This window comes from Peromyscus maniculatus, chromosome 4, assembly GCF_049852395.1.
Source record: "Peromyscus maniculatus bairdii isolate BWxNUB_F1_BW_parent chromosome 4, HU_Pman_BW_mat_3.1, whole genome shotgun sequence".
NCBI lineage: Eukaryota > Metazoa > Chordata > Mammalia > Rodentia > Cricetidae > Peromyscus > Peromyscus maniculatus.
In genome coordinates, this window is record NC_134855.1 from 134,650,870 (window position 1) to 134,663,147 (window position 12,278).

At 45.7% G+C, this 12,278-nt stretch overlaps 1 protein-coding gene across 1 annotated transcript in view; it reads right to left on the reverse strand.

Moving 5' to 3' along the window:
* Pigu (phosphatidylinositol glycan anchor biosynthesis class U) overlaps positions 1–12,278 on the reverse strand; it is a 93,091-nt gene that overhangs the window by 19,625 nt on the left and 61,188 nt on the right. Inside the window, exons 8-10 of the mRNA XM_042276564.2 lie at positions 8,802–8,956; positions 6,808–6,951; positions 4,603–4,727 (exon numbers count right to left, since the gene is read on the reverse strand). Coding sequence (XP_042132498.1) covers positions 4,603–4,727; positions 6,808–6,951; positions 8,802–8,956 — 424 coding nt within the window. The remainder of the gene's footprint in view (positions 1–4,602; positions 4,728–6,807; positions 6,952–8,801; positions 8,957–12,278) is intronic.

Here is a 12,278-nt window from a genome sequence, read left to right on the forward strand (position 1 = left end):
TTTTTTTGAAACAGGGACTCATATAGTTCAGGCTGGCCTTCAACTTGATATGTAGCCTAGGATAGGATGGCCTTAAACTCCTGCTCCTTCTGCCTCCACCTTCCAAATATACACCATCATGCCCAACTATAGTTCATCTTTATAAAGATGGATAAGAACCTTTCTTTTTGTTATTATCCTTGTTTAAGTCATTTTAGCTGGGTGTGGTGGTGCACTGCTTTAGTCCCAGCACTCAGGATGCAGAGGCAGGTAGAACTCTGAGAGTTTGAGGCCAGCCTGGTCTACACAGTGAATTCCAGGATAGCCAGAGCTACACAGAAAGACCCAGTCTCAAAACAACACAAGTCATTTAAAATGGGGACAAATATTGGTAGTTGATTGTTTCACCAACCACCAAAATAAAAAGCTTTAAAAACTGTTTTTCAAATGTTAGTGGTCTAGGAAATCCCCTAATTTGGACACTAGCCTCAAGGCCTGAAAGGTTGCCTTTTCTGATCTGAAGTTTCCATAGTCCCGGATGATCAACACTGATAGGCCAAAATAGCCCTGATTCAGGTCTCCTGAGACCTGCCAGGGAAGCCTGTGCCTCTTCCTCTCTCTCAGGACGAGGGAGCCCAGGGAAAGCCATGTTTACACTGAGTATTAGGATATTGTTATCATCAAGCAGCACCACACACTGAAGAAAGGAGAACGGTCTGCTTACTCCCCCTCCACTCTGCAATCCGATATTCCAATCTCGGCAGTTCTTTCTCATCCTCTGTAAATACCTTGGCTGAAAAGAACATGTATTATTTCTAGAATAAAACTTGCAGGGCCTGGTAGCTCAAGTGGTTCCTGGTGCTGTGACCCAGTCCGAGGCAGAGGCTCTGATGGGGTGACATCCAAGAGACTGGGACAGAAAGAAAGGAGTTTCAAATGCAGTCTCTGGGCTGCAGAGAGACTTTCCAGTGTGCTTGGAAGACCTTCGCCAGCGTCCAGTTGGATTCAGGCCAGTGGTGACCTTTGTAGGAACAGGGAACTGCTACTCACACTTGCTGGCTGGAAGGCTGGGAGATTAAAACTCTACGCCAGAGCAGATGGAACTGGGGACCTGGGGCACAGGACAGCTTGTCCCAGGCACCAAGAGGTGTCAGAGATGACCGAGGCCTACACCTTTCATCAGACCTGCTAGGTCAGATGGAGTCAAGTTCCCCAGACATTCACGGGTGGCTGATCCAATCTGTGGCAGCACACTGAAGAACAGGAACTTCTGACAAGGCCCTTTCCCCCTCGAGCCTCAGACATTCAGAAATAAAATGTCATTTAAAGTATCTGGTCTCATCAGGAGGGTATTAGGGGAATTAGGGGGTTTCAAAGGTCAAGAGATGTTTCTTTTCTTAAATTATAAGCTAGATACATGAGAACTTAAGCATAATGCTTATTATTTATTTGTATTTTAGTCAACATTCTTTTACCTTTACACAATAGTTAATTAAAAAAACAAAAAAGAAATACAACACATGTTCAACCCCAGCTCTGTGGCAGCTGGCTTTGCATCTGGCCCTCTGCAGGCTGGCACCAACTCTGCCAGCAGGCTGTTCTCTAACACCACAAGTATGCATCTGCCTGACTCATCCTGACCCAAGGCTACAGAAGCCAGTGACTGGGATTTATTTATTTATTTGTTGCTGTTGTTTTTGTTTTTATCAAGACAGGGTTTCTCTGTGTAGCTCTGACTGTCCTGGAACTTGATCTGTAGACCAGGTTGGCCTTGAACTCAGAGATCCACCTGTCTCTGCCTCCCTGAGATTAAAGGTGTGCACCACCATCACCCAGTGAGGCTGAGAGTTGTACCCAGGGCAGGAGCCATTGTTTTCTTCCCCGCTAGCCAATACAAGGAAACAGTTGAGGTGGGAGCAGGGAGATCAATAATTGTTGTGTTGGATCAATAGCTAGTGTTTCGGTGAAACATCCTATAACATTAACAATATTCACCTAGGACAAGGCTTCACAAAATGTGAGAAGACAAGAGTCTACTCAGAGGTTCCAAGGTCCAGGGCTACAGACATTTATAAGTGAGTATAATAACTAAGACGATGCCGGGCGGTGATGGCACGCACCTTTAATCCCAGCACTCGGGAGGCAGAGGCAGGCGGATCTCTGTGAGTTCGAGGCCAGCCTGGTCTACAGAGCGAGATCCAGGAAAGGTGCAAAGCTACACAGAGAAACCCTGCCTCAAAAAACAAAATAAATAAATAAATAAATAAATAAATAAATAAATAAATAAATAAATAATAATAATAACAACAACTAAGATGACAAGTCCCACACAGGTGCTCCAAACCTGAGGAGTCCCTGGACAGTGCAAATGTGGCGGCTCCCACTCTCAGCAGGAGCTTCAGATAAGCTGTGTCTATAAACTCCTGCCCAATGAGTAACAGCCTCTACTTAATAGAGCCTATTAGATCATCAGGTCTGAAAACTCCCTCCTCCTTCTCTGTCTCATCATCCCTGTGGGCATAAAACAATTTATTTCAAGTTTTAAAAAATACATATTTATTTCAGTGTCTCTGGCTGCTAAGTCTGAAGCTTTGATGGTGGAAATATGCAGGAGATTACCCTGGTTAATTACTACTGAAGATAGCTGGAGTACTATTAATGTATTTTCTTTCTCAAACTTAAAAAATATCTATGAAAGATACTTTTTTTTTTTTTTTTAGAGAGGTCCTCCATGTGGCCTGGAATTCTCTTATGTAGCTCTGGCTAAACTCAAACTTGCTATCCTCCTGCCTCAGCCTTTTAAGTGTTGGGGTTAAGGACCCACACCAGGATACTTTCTTCATCTGATGGATGGAAGAGGAAAAGTCAGAGGCTCAGAAAGGCCACAACAGCTGCCTGGGTAGCTGGGACACAGACAGACTAAATTCAGCAATGTGAGATTACTGCATATCTCACATTGATAAGGGACAATACTCTATGTAGGATAGACAGCTAAAGAAAATACCCTGCTTCAGAGAGGGAAAGACCAGTGCCTGAAGTCCTCCCTACCCTCCCACAGACCACGGCATGTCCATAGAGTCCGACTGCCTCATGATTCACCACTGGGTGATGCTTGTCTGTGAAATGAGGATGTCACAAGCAGAAACGATGCTCCTTCCTCCCAGTCAGCTCAGACTGGTCACCACCAGTCACACCTGGCCTGGGCTTGCCCTGCCCACTTAACTGTTTACCTCTACTCTGGGGCCTATACTCACAGGCAGGTTTCCTACTTACAGCTGGTCGGTTTCACTTCCTGGTTGACACCCAGACAACTCCAAAACAACAAAACTAACTTCCTCTGAAGCTCGCACTTGGAGTTCATTTCTGACACTTGGCTGTGTACCACAGCTCCCCCACTGGAAGACAGAAAATCAGGAGGGTACTGGGCTCTGCTTCCTTCAAAGGGAGCCTTCAAAAGCCCTTTTACAGGCATCTGCTGATAGTTTTGTGTCAGAATCCATGGTGGGTGCTGGAAACGCAGAGGCAAAGGATATCTGCCCCGAGGGAGCCTCTAGACACTGAACAGAACTACCAAGGGAGTGGGGAATAAGGGCCCAAGGAGGGAAAGACTGGGGTCTTAAGGAACACAGGACACTTCTGAGCCATCTCGGAGAGATGGGTAGAACTGAGAGGGGTCTTTGTAGGAAACAGGAAGTCTGGGGTTTGAAGCCCAAAGCTACAGTTGCACTTGTCCAACAGGAAATTTGGCCATTGTCCAATAGGAAGTCTGGCCATATGTAGCATCCTATATTTGAATTTAAATGAAAATGTTGGTTTCTGCTGACACCGTGACTCACTCTGGAATCTCAGTATTCAGCAAGCTAAGACAGGATGATTGCTTCTAATTTGAGGACAGCCTAGGCTACATGATGATGAGTTTCAGGCTAGCCAGGGCTAAAGTCTAGGCTGTGTCTCAAACAAACAGCAACAAAGAATGAAATCTGTACACTGAAGTACACCCCTGGAATCCCAGATTTGAGAGGTAAAGGCAGGAGGATCAAGAGTTCAAGGCCATCTTCAGCTACATAGTGAGCTCAAGGTCAGTTTTGGGGCTACATGAGACCCTATTTCAAAAAGCTGGAAGTAGGGGACAAAACAAGAAAAAAACCCAGTCTCTGTATATTAGTAGCCATTCTACTGGAACACACAGTGGCCATGGTCATCATTCCAGAAGTCACGGCAGGACAGCACTGGACAAGGTTCTCAGAGCTAGGCTTCAGTCCTGGTCTTTCATCGAAGTCACAGGACCTGGAAGAAGTGGCTCTACCTTTCTGTACCTCAGTTTTCTCATCTGTATAAAAGATACTTACCTCAAGGGCTGATACAAAGAGCAAAGGAGCTAATGATTGACAATGGTCATGTGCACAGTCAAGTGCTCTGTGAATGGTAGTTATGTGCACGTCCATCACTGCCCACAGCACAGGGGCACACGGGCACAGCATGCAGACTGCCTCCTCTTCCTCTGTGCCACCAGCACGAGAGGTACCCAGTAAATGCTCATCAACTCCCCTCTCCCAGCTGTTTCACCCAAGAGTTAGATAGATGGACTGGAATCTATCCCGTGAGGAGAGTCAGACTACTCACATCTGTAGAGATGATTCCACACAGGGAAGAAAGCCATGTAGAGGGCCACATCTCCCACAGTGGGATAGGACTTGAAGATAGAGATGATGGCAATCTGGATGAACATGAAGAAGATGGGGTGCTCCCTGGAACAGGGCAGGGAAGACAAACATGCAAAGAGATTAGCCAGAGTCCAACTCTTAGAGACTCCTGACCCCACCACACAAACCAAAAGTACTGCCTGGGGTACTTGAGGCAAAGGCTGACTTACTACTCAGAAGGCATGGACGGCCAGGCCCCAGTAGTAGAGCAGAAAACTGCAGAGATGAAGAACTTCCCAGAGGAGACAAGGAAGAGCAGACAAACACCAGTGAACCAGGGTACAGGGACACTGGCCACCAACAGCCACCTCCTATCTACTAGCTTGGGGCCTGACTCCCAGGAACCAAAGCAAGAAAGCAAATTAAGTCAGCATTCCTTATTAGGAGCCTAAGTGACGACTGCTTGTCAAGAAATAATGCAGCCTCTCGCAGCCTGTCAACAGGTCCCAAGACAGAAAGTGCTCACTGACAATTTGGTCAGAGCAATATGTACACCCTTAGTGTCCAAAAAGAGAACTGAAAGTTACATGTAGCATTTTTAGCTCTTCAGGGGCCAGAATTCTCTTTTGTTTTTTGAGACAGGGTCTCATGTAGCACAGGCTGGCCTACAACTCACTATATGGTTGAGGCTAACCTTGGACTCTTGATCCTCTTATTTCCACTTTCTAGGTGCTAGGATTACAGGCAGCTACCATGTCTGTCTCAAGAGTGGCATTTGGGGACCTTAAACTAGTAACAGCTGAAGCTGATTTAAATTAGTAAACTGCCATGACTCCCATCTCCTGAGCCCTTTTTTTCTACACTGAATTCTGAGCAAAGTTTCTCGTGCATCATCTCAGACGATCCTCACAGCACCACAGCCGGCCCTGCAGGCCGATTCCTGTCCCCGTCCTTCCTAGGGAAGGAGACGAAGTTCAGAGAGGTGAAGTCAGTGATGGAGCTGTATGTCTACAGACTCCCAGTGCCACCATGTCCCTCTCCTCAGTGTTTCACGTGTCTTGCAGCAACAGTGGGGGGGGGGGGACACGACAGACATGGATCATTCTACAGGGGCCCTCTGAGAGTTCACCAAGAGCTAAAGGGAGCCGGGCGGTGGTGGCGAACACCTTTGATCCCAGCACTCGGGAGGCAGAGACAGGAGGATCTCTATGAGTTCAAAGCCAGCCTGGGCTACAGAGTGAGTTCCAGGACAGGCACCAAAACTACACAGAGAAACTCTGTCTCGAAAAACAAAACAAACAAACAAAGAAGAGCTAAAGGGAAGTGAACAGGAAAAGGCCAGTGACATATCCCTCTCAATAACCCTCAACACAAGCACAGGGCTGACTCTGCCCAGGAGCTAGATGGCTGCTTATGAAGGTCTTTGTCAGCTGCTCCGAGACCAGGATAAATGAGCCATTTCTGGGACTACTGCAAGTGCTCTCCTCAGGAACTTGGCATGGCCCAAGGAGATGAACACAGATTCTGGAGTCAGACAAACCTGTGCCTGAATTCCAGCTCCACTGCTTACTAGCTGTATATATAACTCTAGGAGAACAGTTCCATCTCTCTGAGAAACAATTTTTTAAGTACAAGATTGAATGGTGGAAGTGAGATAGTGCTGGCCTCCAAGTTGCTGAGTTTGCTATCAACCCATTTCACAGAGCTAGAAAGGTGCCTGGGGAGAAGGCTCTCCCATTATAGAAGTGTACTACACAGAAAGCCCCATTTGAGGAAAACTGATCAAAAGATTAAACAGGGCTGTACATGCCCAGCCTCCAAAATAACACAATTGGAATCCCTGGGGATAAATCATAACTGGGCTGCTGATCAAGAACATCCAACCAGACCCACTTTTCCCAAAAACATCCTCAGTGTAATAATCTCTGTTCTTGCCCCAAATGGTGAGTAGACTAAATAGTAATGTGGGCCCAGGCACCTCCCGGTGAGAACGGGGGAACCCAGGACTCCAAACCCTCCTCCCTGCAACCTGTACTTGTGTGTGACTCTCAACTGCAGACCCTGGCTACTGGCACATGATCACAACAGCCAGGAGCCTGGTAGCAGGGGGCACCAGTCTGAAGGAGAGCTCAGGCCACATGAGGGAGGGCGGGAAGGGAAATCAGCAGCAGGTCCTCCCACTTACTTTAACTTGATGGCTAAGGGCACTGTGTAGAAGAAGACGTTGATCTGAAACACGCAGACAAAAAAGAGGCTGAAGTGCTCAAACATCTCTGCAAAGAAGTACCAGAAGAGACCGATGTTTGGAGTGAGGTCTGGAACAGAAAGTCTGCAATTCAGAAAACACAGGGAGAGAAGAGCAGAGTTACACATGGTCGGCTTTGCCCTGCTTTTTTCAAGACTTGGGGTCACTACTAGGTGACCAAGGATGGCATCATCCCTCTAGGGGTCACAGTAGTATAAGGAGCTCTCTAGTTACCCCATACAGATGATTTACAAAACAAAGGGCTGAAGATGCAGAGAACAGAAGCTGTAACACATACTAGCTAAGGACTGGGGATACAGCTGAGTCAATAGAGGGCTTGCCTAGCGCACACAAATCCCTGGGTTCGACCCCCAGGACTGCATTAAGCCCAAATGTAAAAGCAGGATAGTCAAAAGCTTAAAATCATTCTTGGTTGGACACTAGCTCAGGGTTAGAACAGGCTACATGAGGGAACAACAACAACAACAACAAAAAAAAAAACAACCCAAACCAGCTAAGCTAAAAGAATCTGACATGAAAAGGATCCATCCTAGAATCACAAGAGCAGCCCCTCTTTTCTACATCAGGCCAGTTTACAATCAGGAGCAGCTCAGTCCTGCAAGAGGAAGGAGACTTAAATAAACAAAATCTATTTTGAGCATTCCAAAGACTTGCCCAGAGGAACAAGCTCTGAGAGCTGCTCCTCCCAGTTCTTGCCCCACATCCCAGCAGGAGCCAGAAAACTGCATGCCTGAGCCTGCAGCCCAGTGTTCCAAGGGCTTCAGGAGAACTTCCCAGGGCTACAGAGCTCATCTGAAAAATCTGAGTTTATCTAGGAGACCTTCATCTAGTTAAATCATGTAAGAATTGGCTGCAATACTGGCTCTTCCAGAAGTCCATGCTACCAATGTACACACACACACACACACACACACACACACACACACACACACACACACACACAAATATTTGTGGTTTTGTTTTTGTCTTCCAGTCCTGGGGATGGAACACAGGACTTCCAGAACGCTAGAAAGGTACTCTACCATTGGGCTACATCCTGAGCTCGCTCGTGCTCGCGCTCGCTCGCTCTCTCTCTCTCTCTCTCTCTCTCTCTCTCTCTCTCTCTCTCTCTCTCTCTCTCTCTCTCTCTGTGTGTGTGTGTGTGTGTGTGTGTGTGTGTGTGTGTGTGTGTGTCTTTCAAAGGATGAAGACAGCAAGGGCAAGGGGGGCTAGGCTGGGCAGTGACAAGAGTACTATCTGCTACCCCTACCATATATTTTATTTGAAAAAAAAAAAAAGCAATATTGAAACTGATTTGTTTATAATTTTATTATTTTTATCTTACTGACTTTTTTTTGTTTGTTTCATTTTTGTTTTGTTTTGTGTTTTGTCTTTTTGAGACAAGGTCTCATTATGTAGCCTTGGCTGGCCTGAAACTCACTCTGTAGACCAGGCTAGACTTGAACTCAGAGATGCCTGCCTGTGCTTCCCAAGTACTAGAACTGAAGGCACACTTGTCTCCAATACATAATTTTAAAAAGTCAATGAATGAGAAAAGGGACAGGAGAGACAGTGTCCCTTAGCCAAGGCATGTGGGAGTCTATGCTCTTCTTCCAGCATGTGGGTTCTACGGCTCCCACTCAGGTCGTAAGGCTTGGGAGCAAGGCCTCTCCTCACTGAGCCTTAGAAGCCCTCTTTAAGAGCTAACCAAATGTGTCAAAGAGCAGAGGTCTCCAACTCTGTCCCCTGCACTGCCTCAGTGCCAGGAGGACTTGAGAAATAGAATTCTTGATCTCTATCTCACACCTACTCAATCAGAGCCCCTAGGATGGGCTGGCAATCTGGATGTCAGGAGCTCTGAGGCATCTTAAAACATGAGGACCCCTGCTATACACTGCCTGTGTAGTCTTCTCCCTCATGAAGTCTGTACTTACATAAAGCCGTAGACGGCAGGGATGAAATCCCAGGAACTGAGAAGGAAGAAGGAGAGGCAGACTATCACCACCAGGCTTCCTACATACATCATGGCGTACTCCCAAGAGAAGATCCAGAAGGCTGTGCTCTTCACTTTCACGGGGATGTACTGCCGCTAGGAGAGAGGCCGCAACAGGACATTTAGGGACACCAAGGACAAAAAACAGCATCAGCTTATACATAAAGATCTCTCCTATAAAATCAAGCCATGATATATAGGTTTACAATTTGGGTCCTTCTTTCCTTTCTGTTTTTTGTTTTTTCAAGACAGGGTTTCTCTATGCAGCCCTCGAACTCGCTCAGTAGACCAGGCTGGCCTCAAACTCACAGAGACCTGCCTGCTTCTGCCTCCTGAGTGCTGGAATTAAAGGTGTGCTGCACCACCACCACCACCACCAACACCACCACCACCACCACCACCACCACCATCACCACCACACACTGATTCTTTTCTTAAACCAGAAACAAACAAACAAAAAAATACCAGTGTTTTGAAAAAGGTATTAAGAATGTATCCTCTGCCTGAGACCTACTAACACCATTCCAGGTGTGCCTGCTGGGGCCGTGCACAAAATGCCACCGAGAAGATACTTACTGCACCGGGAGAAAGCATGAACTATGGAGCGATGGGACAAGGGCGCACTAGCAATGACATACAAACTGCACCTATATATGTCAGCACAGCTAAATCTCAAACATGCCAAATAATCAATAGGAAATGAAAAACTCATGCTATCTTGAAAGTACACCCAACATCATTATGTATTATTTATATACACGTAGGAATTTAAGCATAAAAATTTTATGAAACGTATTAGAAGGACATGCACTGGCCGGCAAGATGCCTTGGTGGGTAAGAGCACTTGCTGCCAAGCCTAGTGACTTGAGTTTAATCCCTGAGATCCATACGGTGGAAGAGAGAATCAAGTCCTGCAAGCTGTGCACTGACCTCCTCACAGGCATGTGCATGCGTGTGCCATCACACAAAAAATACATTTTTAAATGTAATTCTAAAAACTCAAAAGAAAGGATATACACTGAAGTCATAATATCCCAAGGCAGAAAGAAAAAAAAAAACTCACAGGACTTTATAAATTATTTTTTGTTTATTTTTGGTATGGGGGGACATGTACTCATGTCATAGCAAGCATGTGGAAGTCAGGAGGCAGTTAACAGAGCTGATTCTGGTTTTTCACTAGGTGGGTCCCAGAGAGCAAACTCAGACTGCTGGGCTCAGCAGCAGGTGCCTTTACCCAGTGAGCCATGTCACTGGTTCTATCTATAATGTTCAATAAACACGTTAAGAGCAAATATTAGCCTGGCATGGTGGCATACAGCCTTAATCCCAACACTTAGGAGGCAGAGGCAGACAGAATAAGGCCAGCCTGGTTTACATATCAAGTTGCAAGCCAGCCAGAGTTATACAATGAGACCTAGTCTCTGTTCTTCCCATAAAAAGCAAATATGAAATAAAGTGATAAAAAAAAAATCTTTTTTTTACTTTGAGACCCTGTTTAAAAATAACTGATTGGGGAGCTGGGCAATGGTGGTGCGCACCTTTAATCCCAGCACTCAGGAGGAAGAGGTAGGTGGATCTCTGTGAGCTGGCGGTCAGCCTGGTCTATAAAGCGAGTTCCAGGACAGCCAGGGCTACACAGAGAAACCCAGCTTAAAAAAAAACCAAAACAAAAACAAAAAACAAAACAAAGGGGATTTTAAGTTAATATTTCTCTGCCTTTCACAAGAAAGAAAAGCTAAAAATCAAAGGGCATGTCAGAAGGTATGTATAATGGCTCACACCTATAATCTCTTAGTGTTACGGAGGCTGGGGTAAGAGAATTCCCGAGAGTTCAAGACTAGCCTTGGCTACACAGTGAGTCCTTGTCTCAAAAAAAAAAAAAAAAGTAAAATACTAGTGGGTGAAATTCTGAAAGGAAACGAACTTGTATAATCTCAAATTATCTTTCTGAAGGTACTAACTACAAGAAAAACCCAGGGTGGCCAAGCCTGATGACCTGAGTTTGACCTCCAAGACCCATATGGGAGGAGAGAACTGACTGTTGAAAGTTGACCTGTGACCTCCACATGGACACTGTCACACTCACACAGTGCACTAGGGAGGCTGAGCTGAACCAAGTGCAGTGTACCACACCTAACAACACGGAACGTGTTCAAAAGCACCGCTGGCCAGATGTCACAGTCGGACTACCTGGAGGAAGCCTCACACAGACCGATTTTTATTCACCTGCATCAAGGTCTAGGATAGAACATGGTGCCTCATACCTATCCACCTTGATACTTGGAAGGCTGAGACAAGCTGACTGCTGGGAGTTCAAAGCCAGACTAAGCTATCGAATGAGTTCCAGGTCAGCCTAGAACAGCTACAGAATGAGACCTTGTCTCAAAAAAAATAAAATAACCTGGGAGGAAGGGGAGAGAGGCGGGAGGGGGGAGAACAAGGAAATCTGTGGCTGATATGTAGAACTAAATTATATTGTAAAATAAAATAAAATTAAATTAATAAAATAAAATAAAAACCAAAAAAATAAGATAAAAATAAAACTAAAGTTATAGAACATGCAAAACTATATTTTAAAATCCAGAATAGGTTTCCTTATGGCATTTTCCTTTTTTTTACAGGTTTATTTGTTTTATGTGTATTTGCCCCCCTGTATATATGTGTACCATGTGCATGCCTGGTGCTGAGCAAGGTGTTGGATCCCCTAGAACTGTAATTGTGGACGGTTGTAAGGCCACCATATGAGTGCTGAGAACCAACCCTGCCTCTCTCCCACGGGCCCAGGATACAGGTGTGCACCATCATACCCACCTTTCATTATGGCATTTCACATAAGTCAGGGTCCTTTGTTCTAATTTATGTCTCGGATGCCCTCTTCTCTACCCATGTCCATCTCTGGCTGCTTCTTACTTTCCCCAGAAATTCTCCCTTCCAGTTTCCTATCACACATATTCTATTATCTGCATACACGTTCAGGACTGTCACAAAACAAACGAGGGAAACGTAAAGCAGGTAAGGAGCCTGCTCCGCCCCAGGCACTTCCTTAATCTTGCATCTATACGGCTCTGCTTTTCTTATTCCCGTCTTTCCCCTAAATGTGCTGTCACCAAGCCACCTGTGACTATTTAAATTAGTGAAAAATACAAACAAAGTGCATTTCTTTAGTCTCACTAGCACTTTGTGGGGGGAGCTGGAGACAGGGTTTCTGTGTAGCTCTGGCTGTCCTAGAACTCACTCTGTAGATCAGACTGGCCTCCAACTCAGAGATCCGCCTGCCTCTGCCTCCTGAGTGCAGGATTAAAGGCGTGCGCCACCACCGCCCGGCCTCACCAGCACTTTGCAAGTGTTCAACAGCCAAATGTGGCTGTGACTACTGTACTTTCTGACTGATGTATTTTGTGATTAGTGTATATTGTGT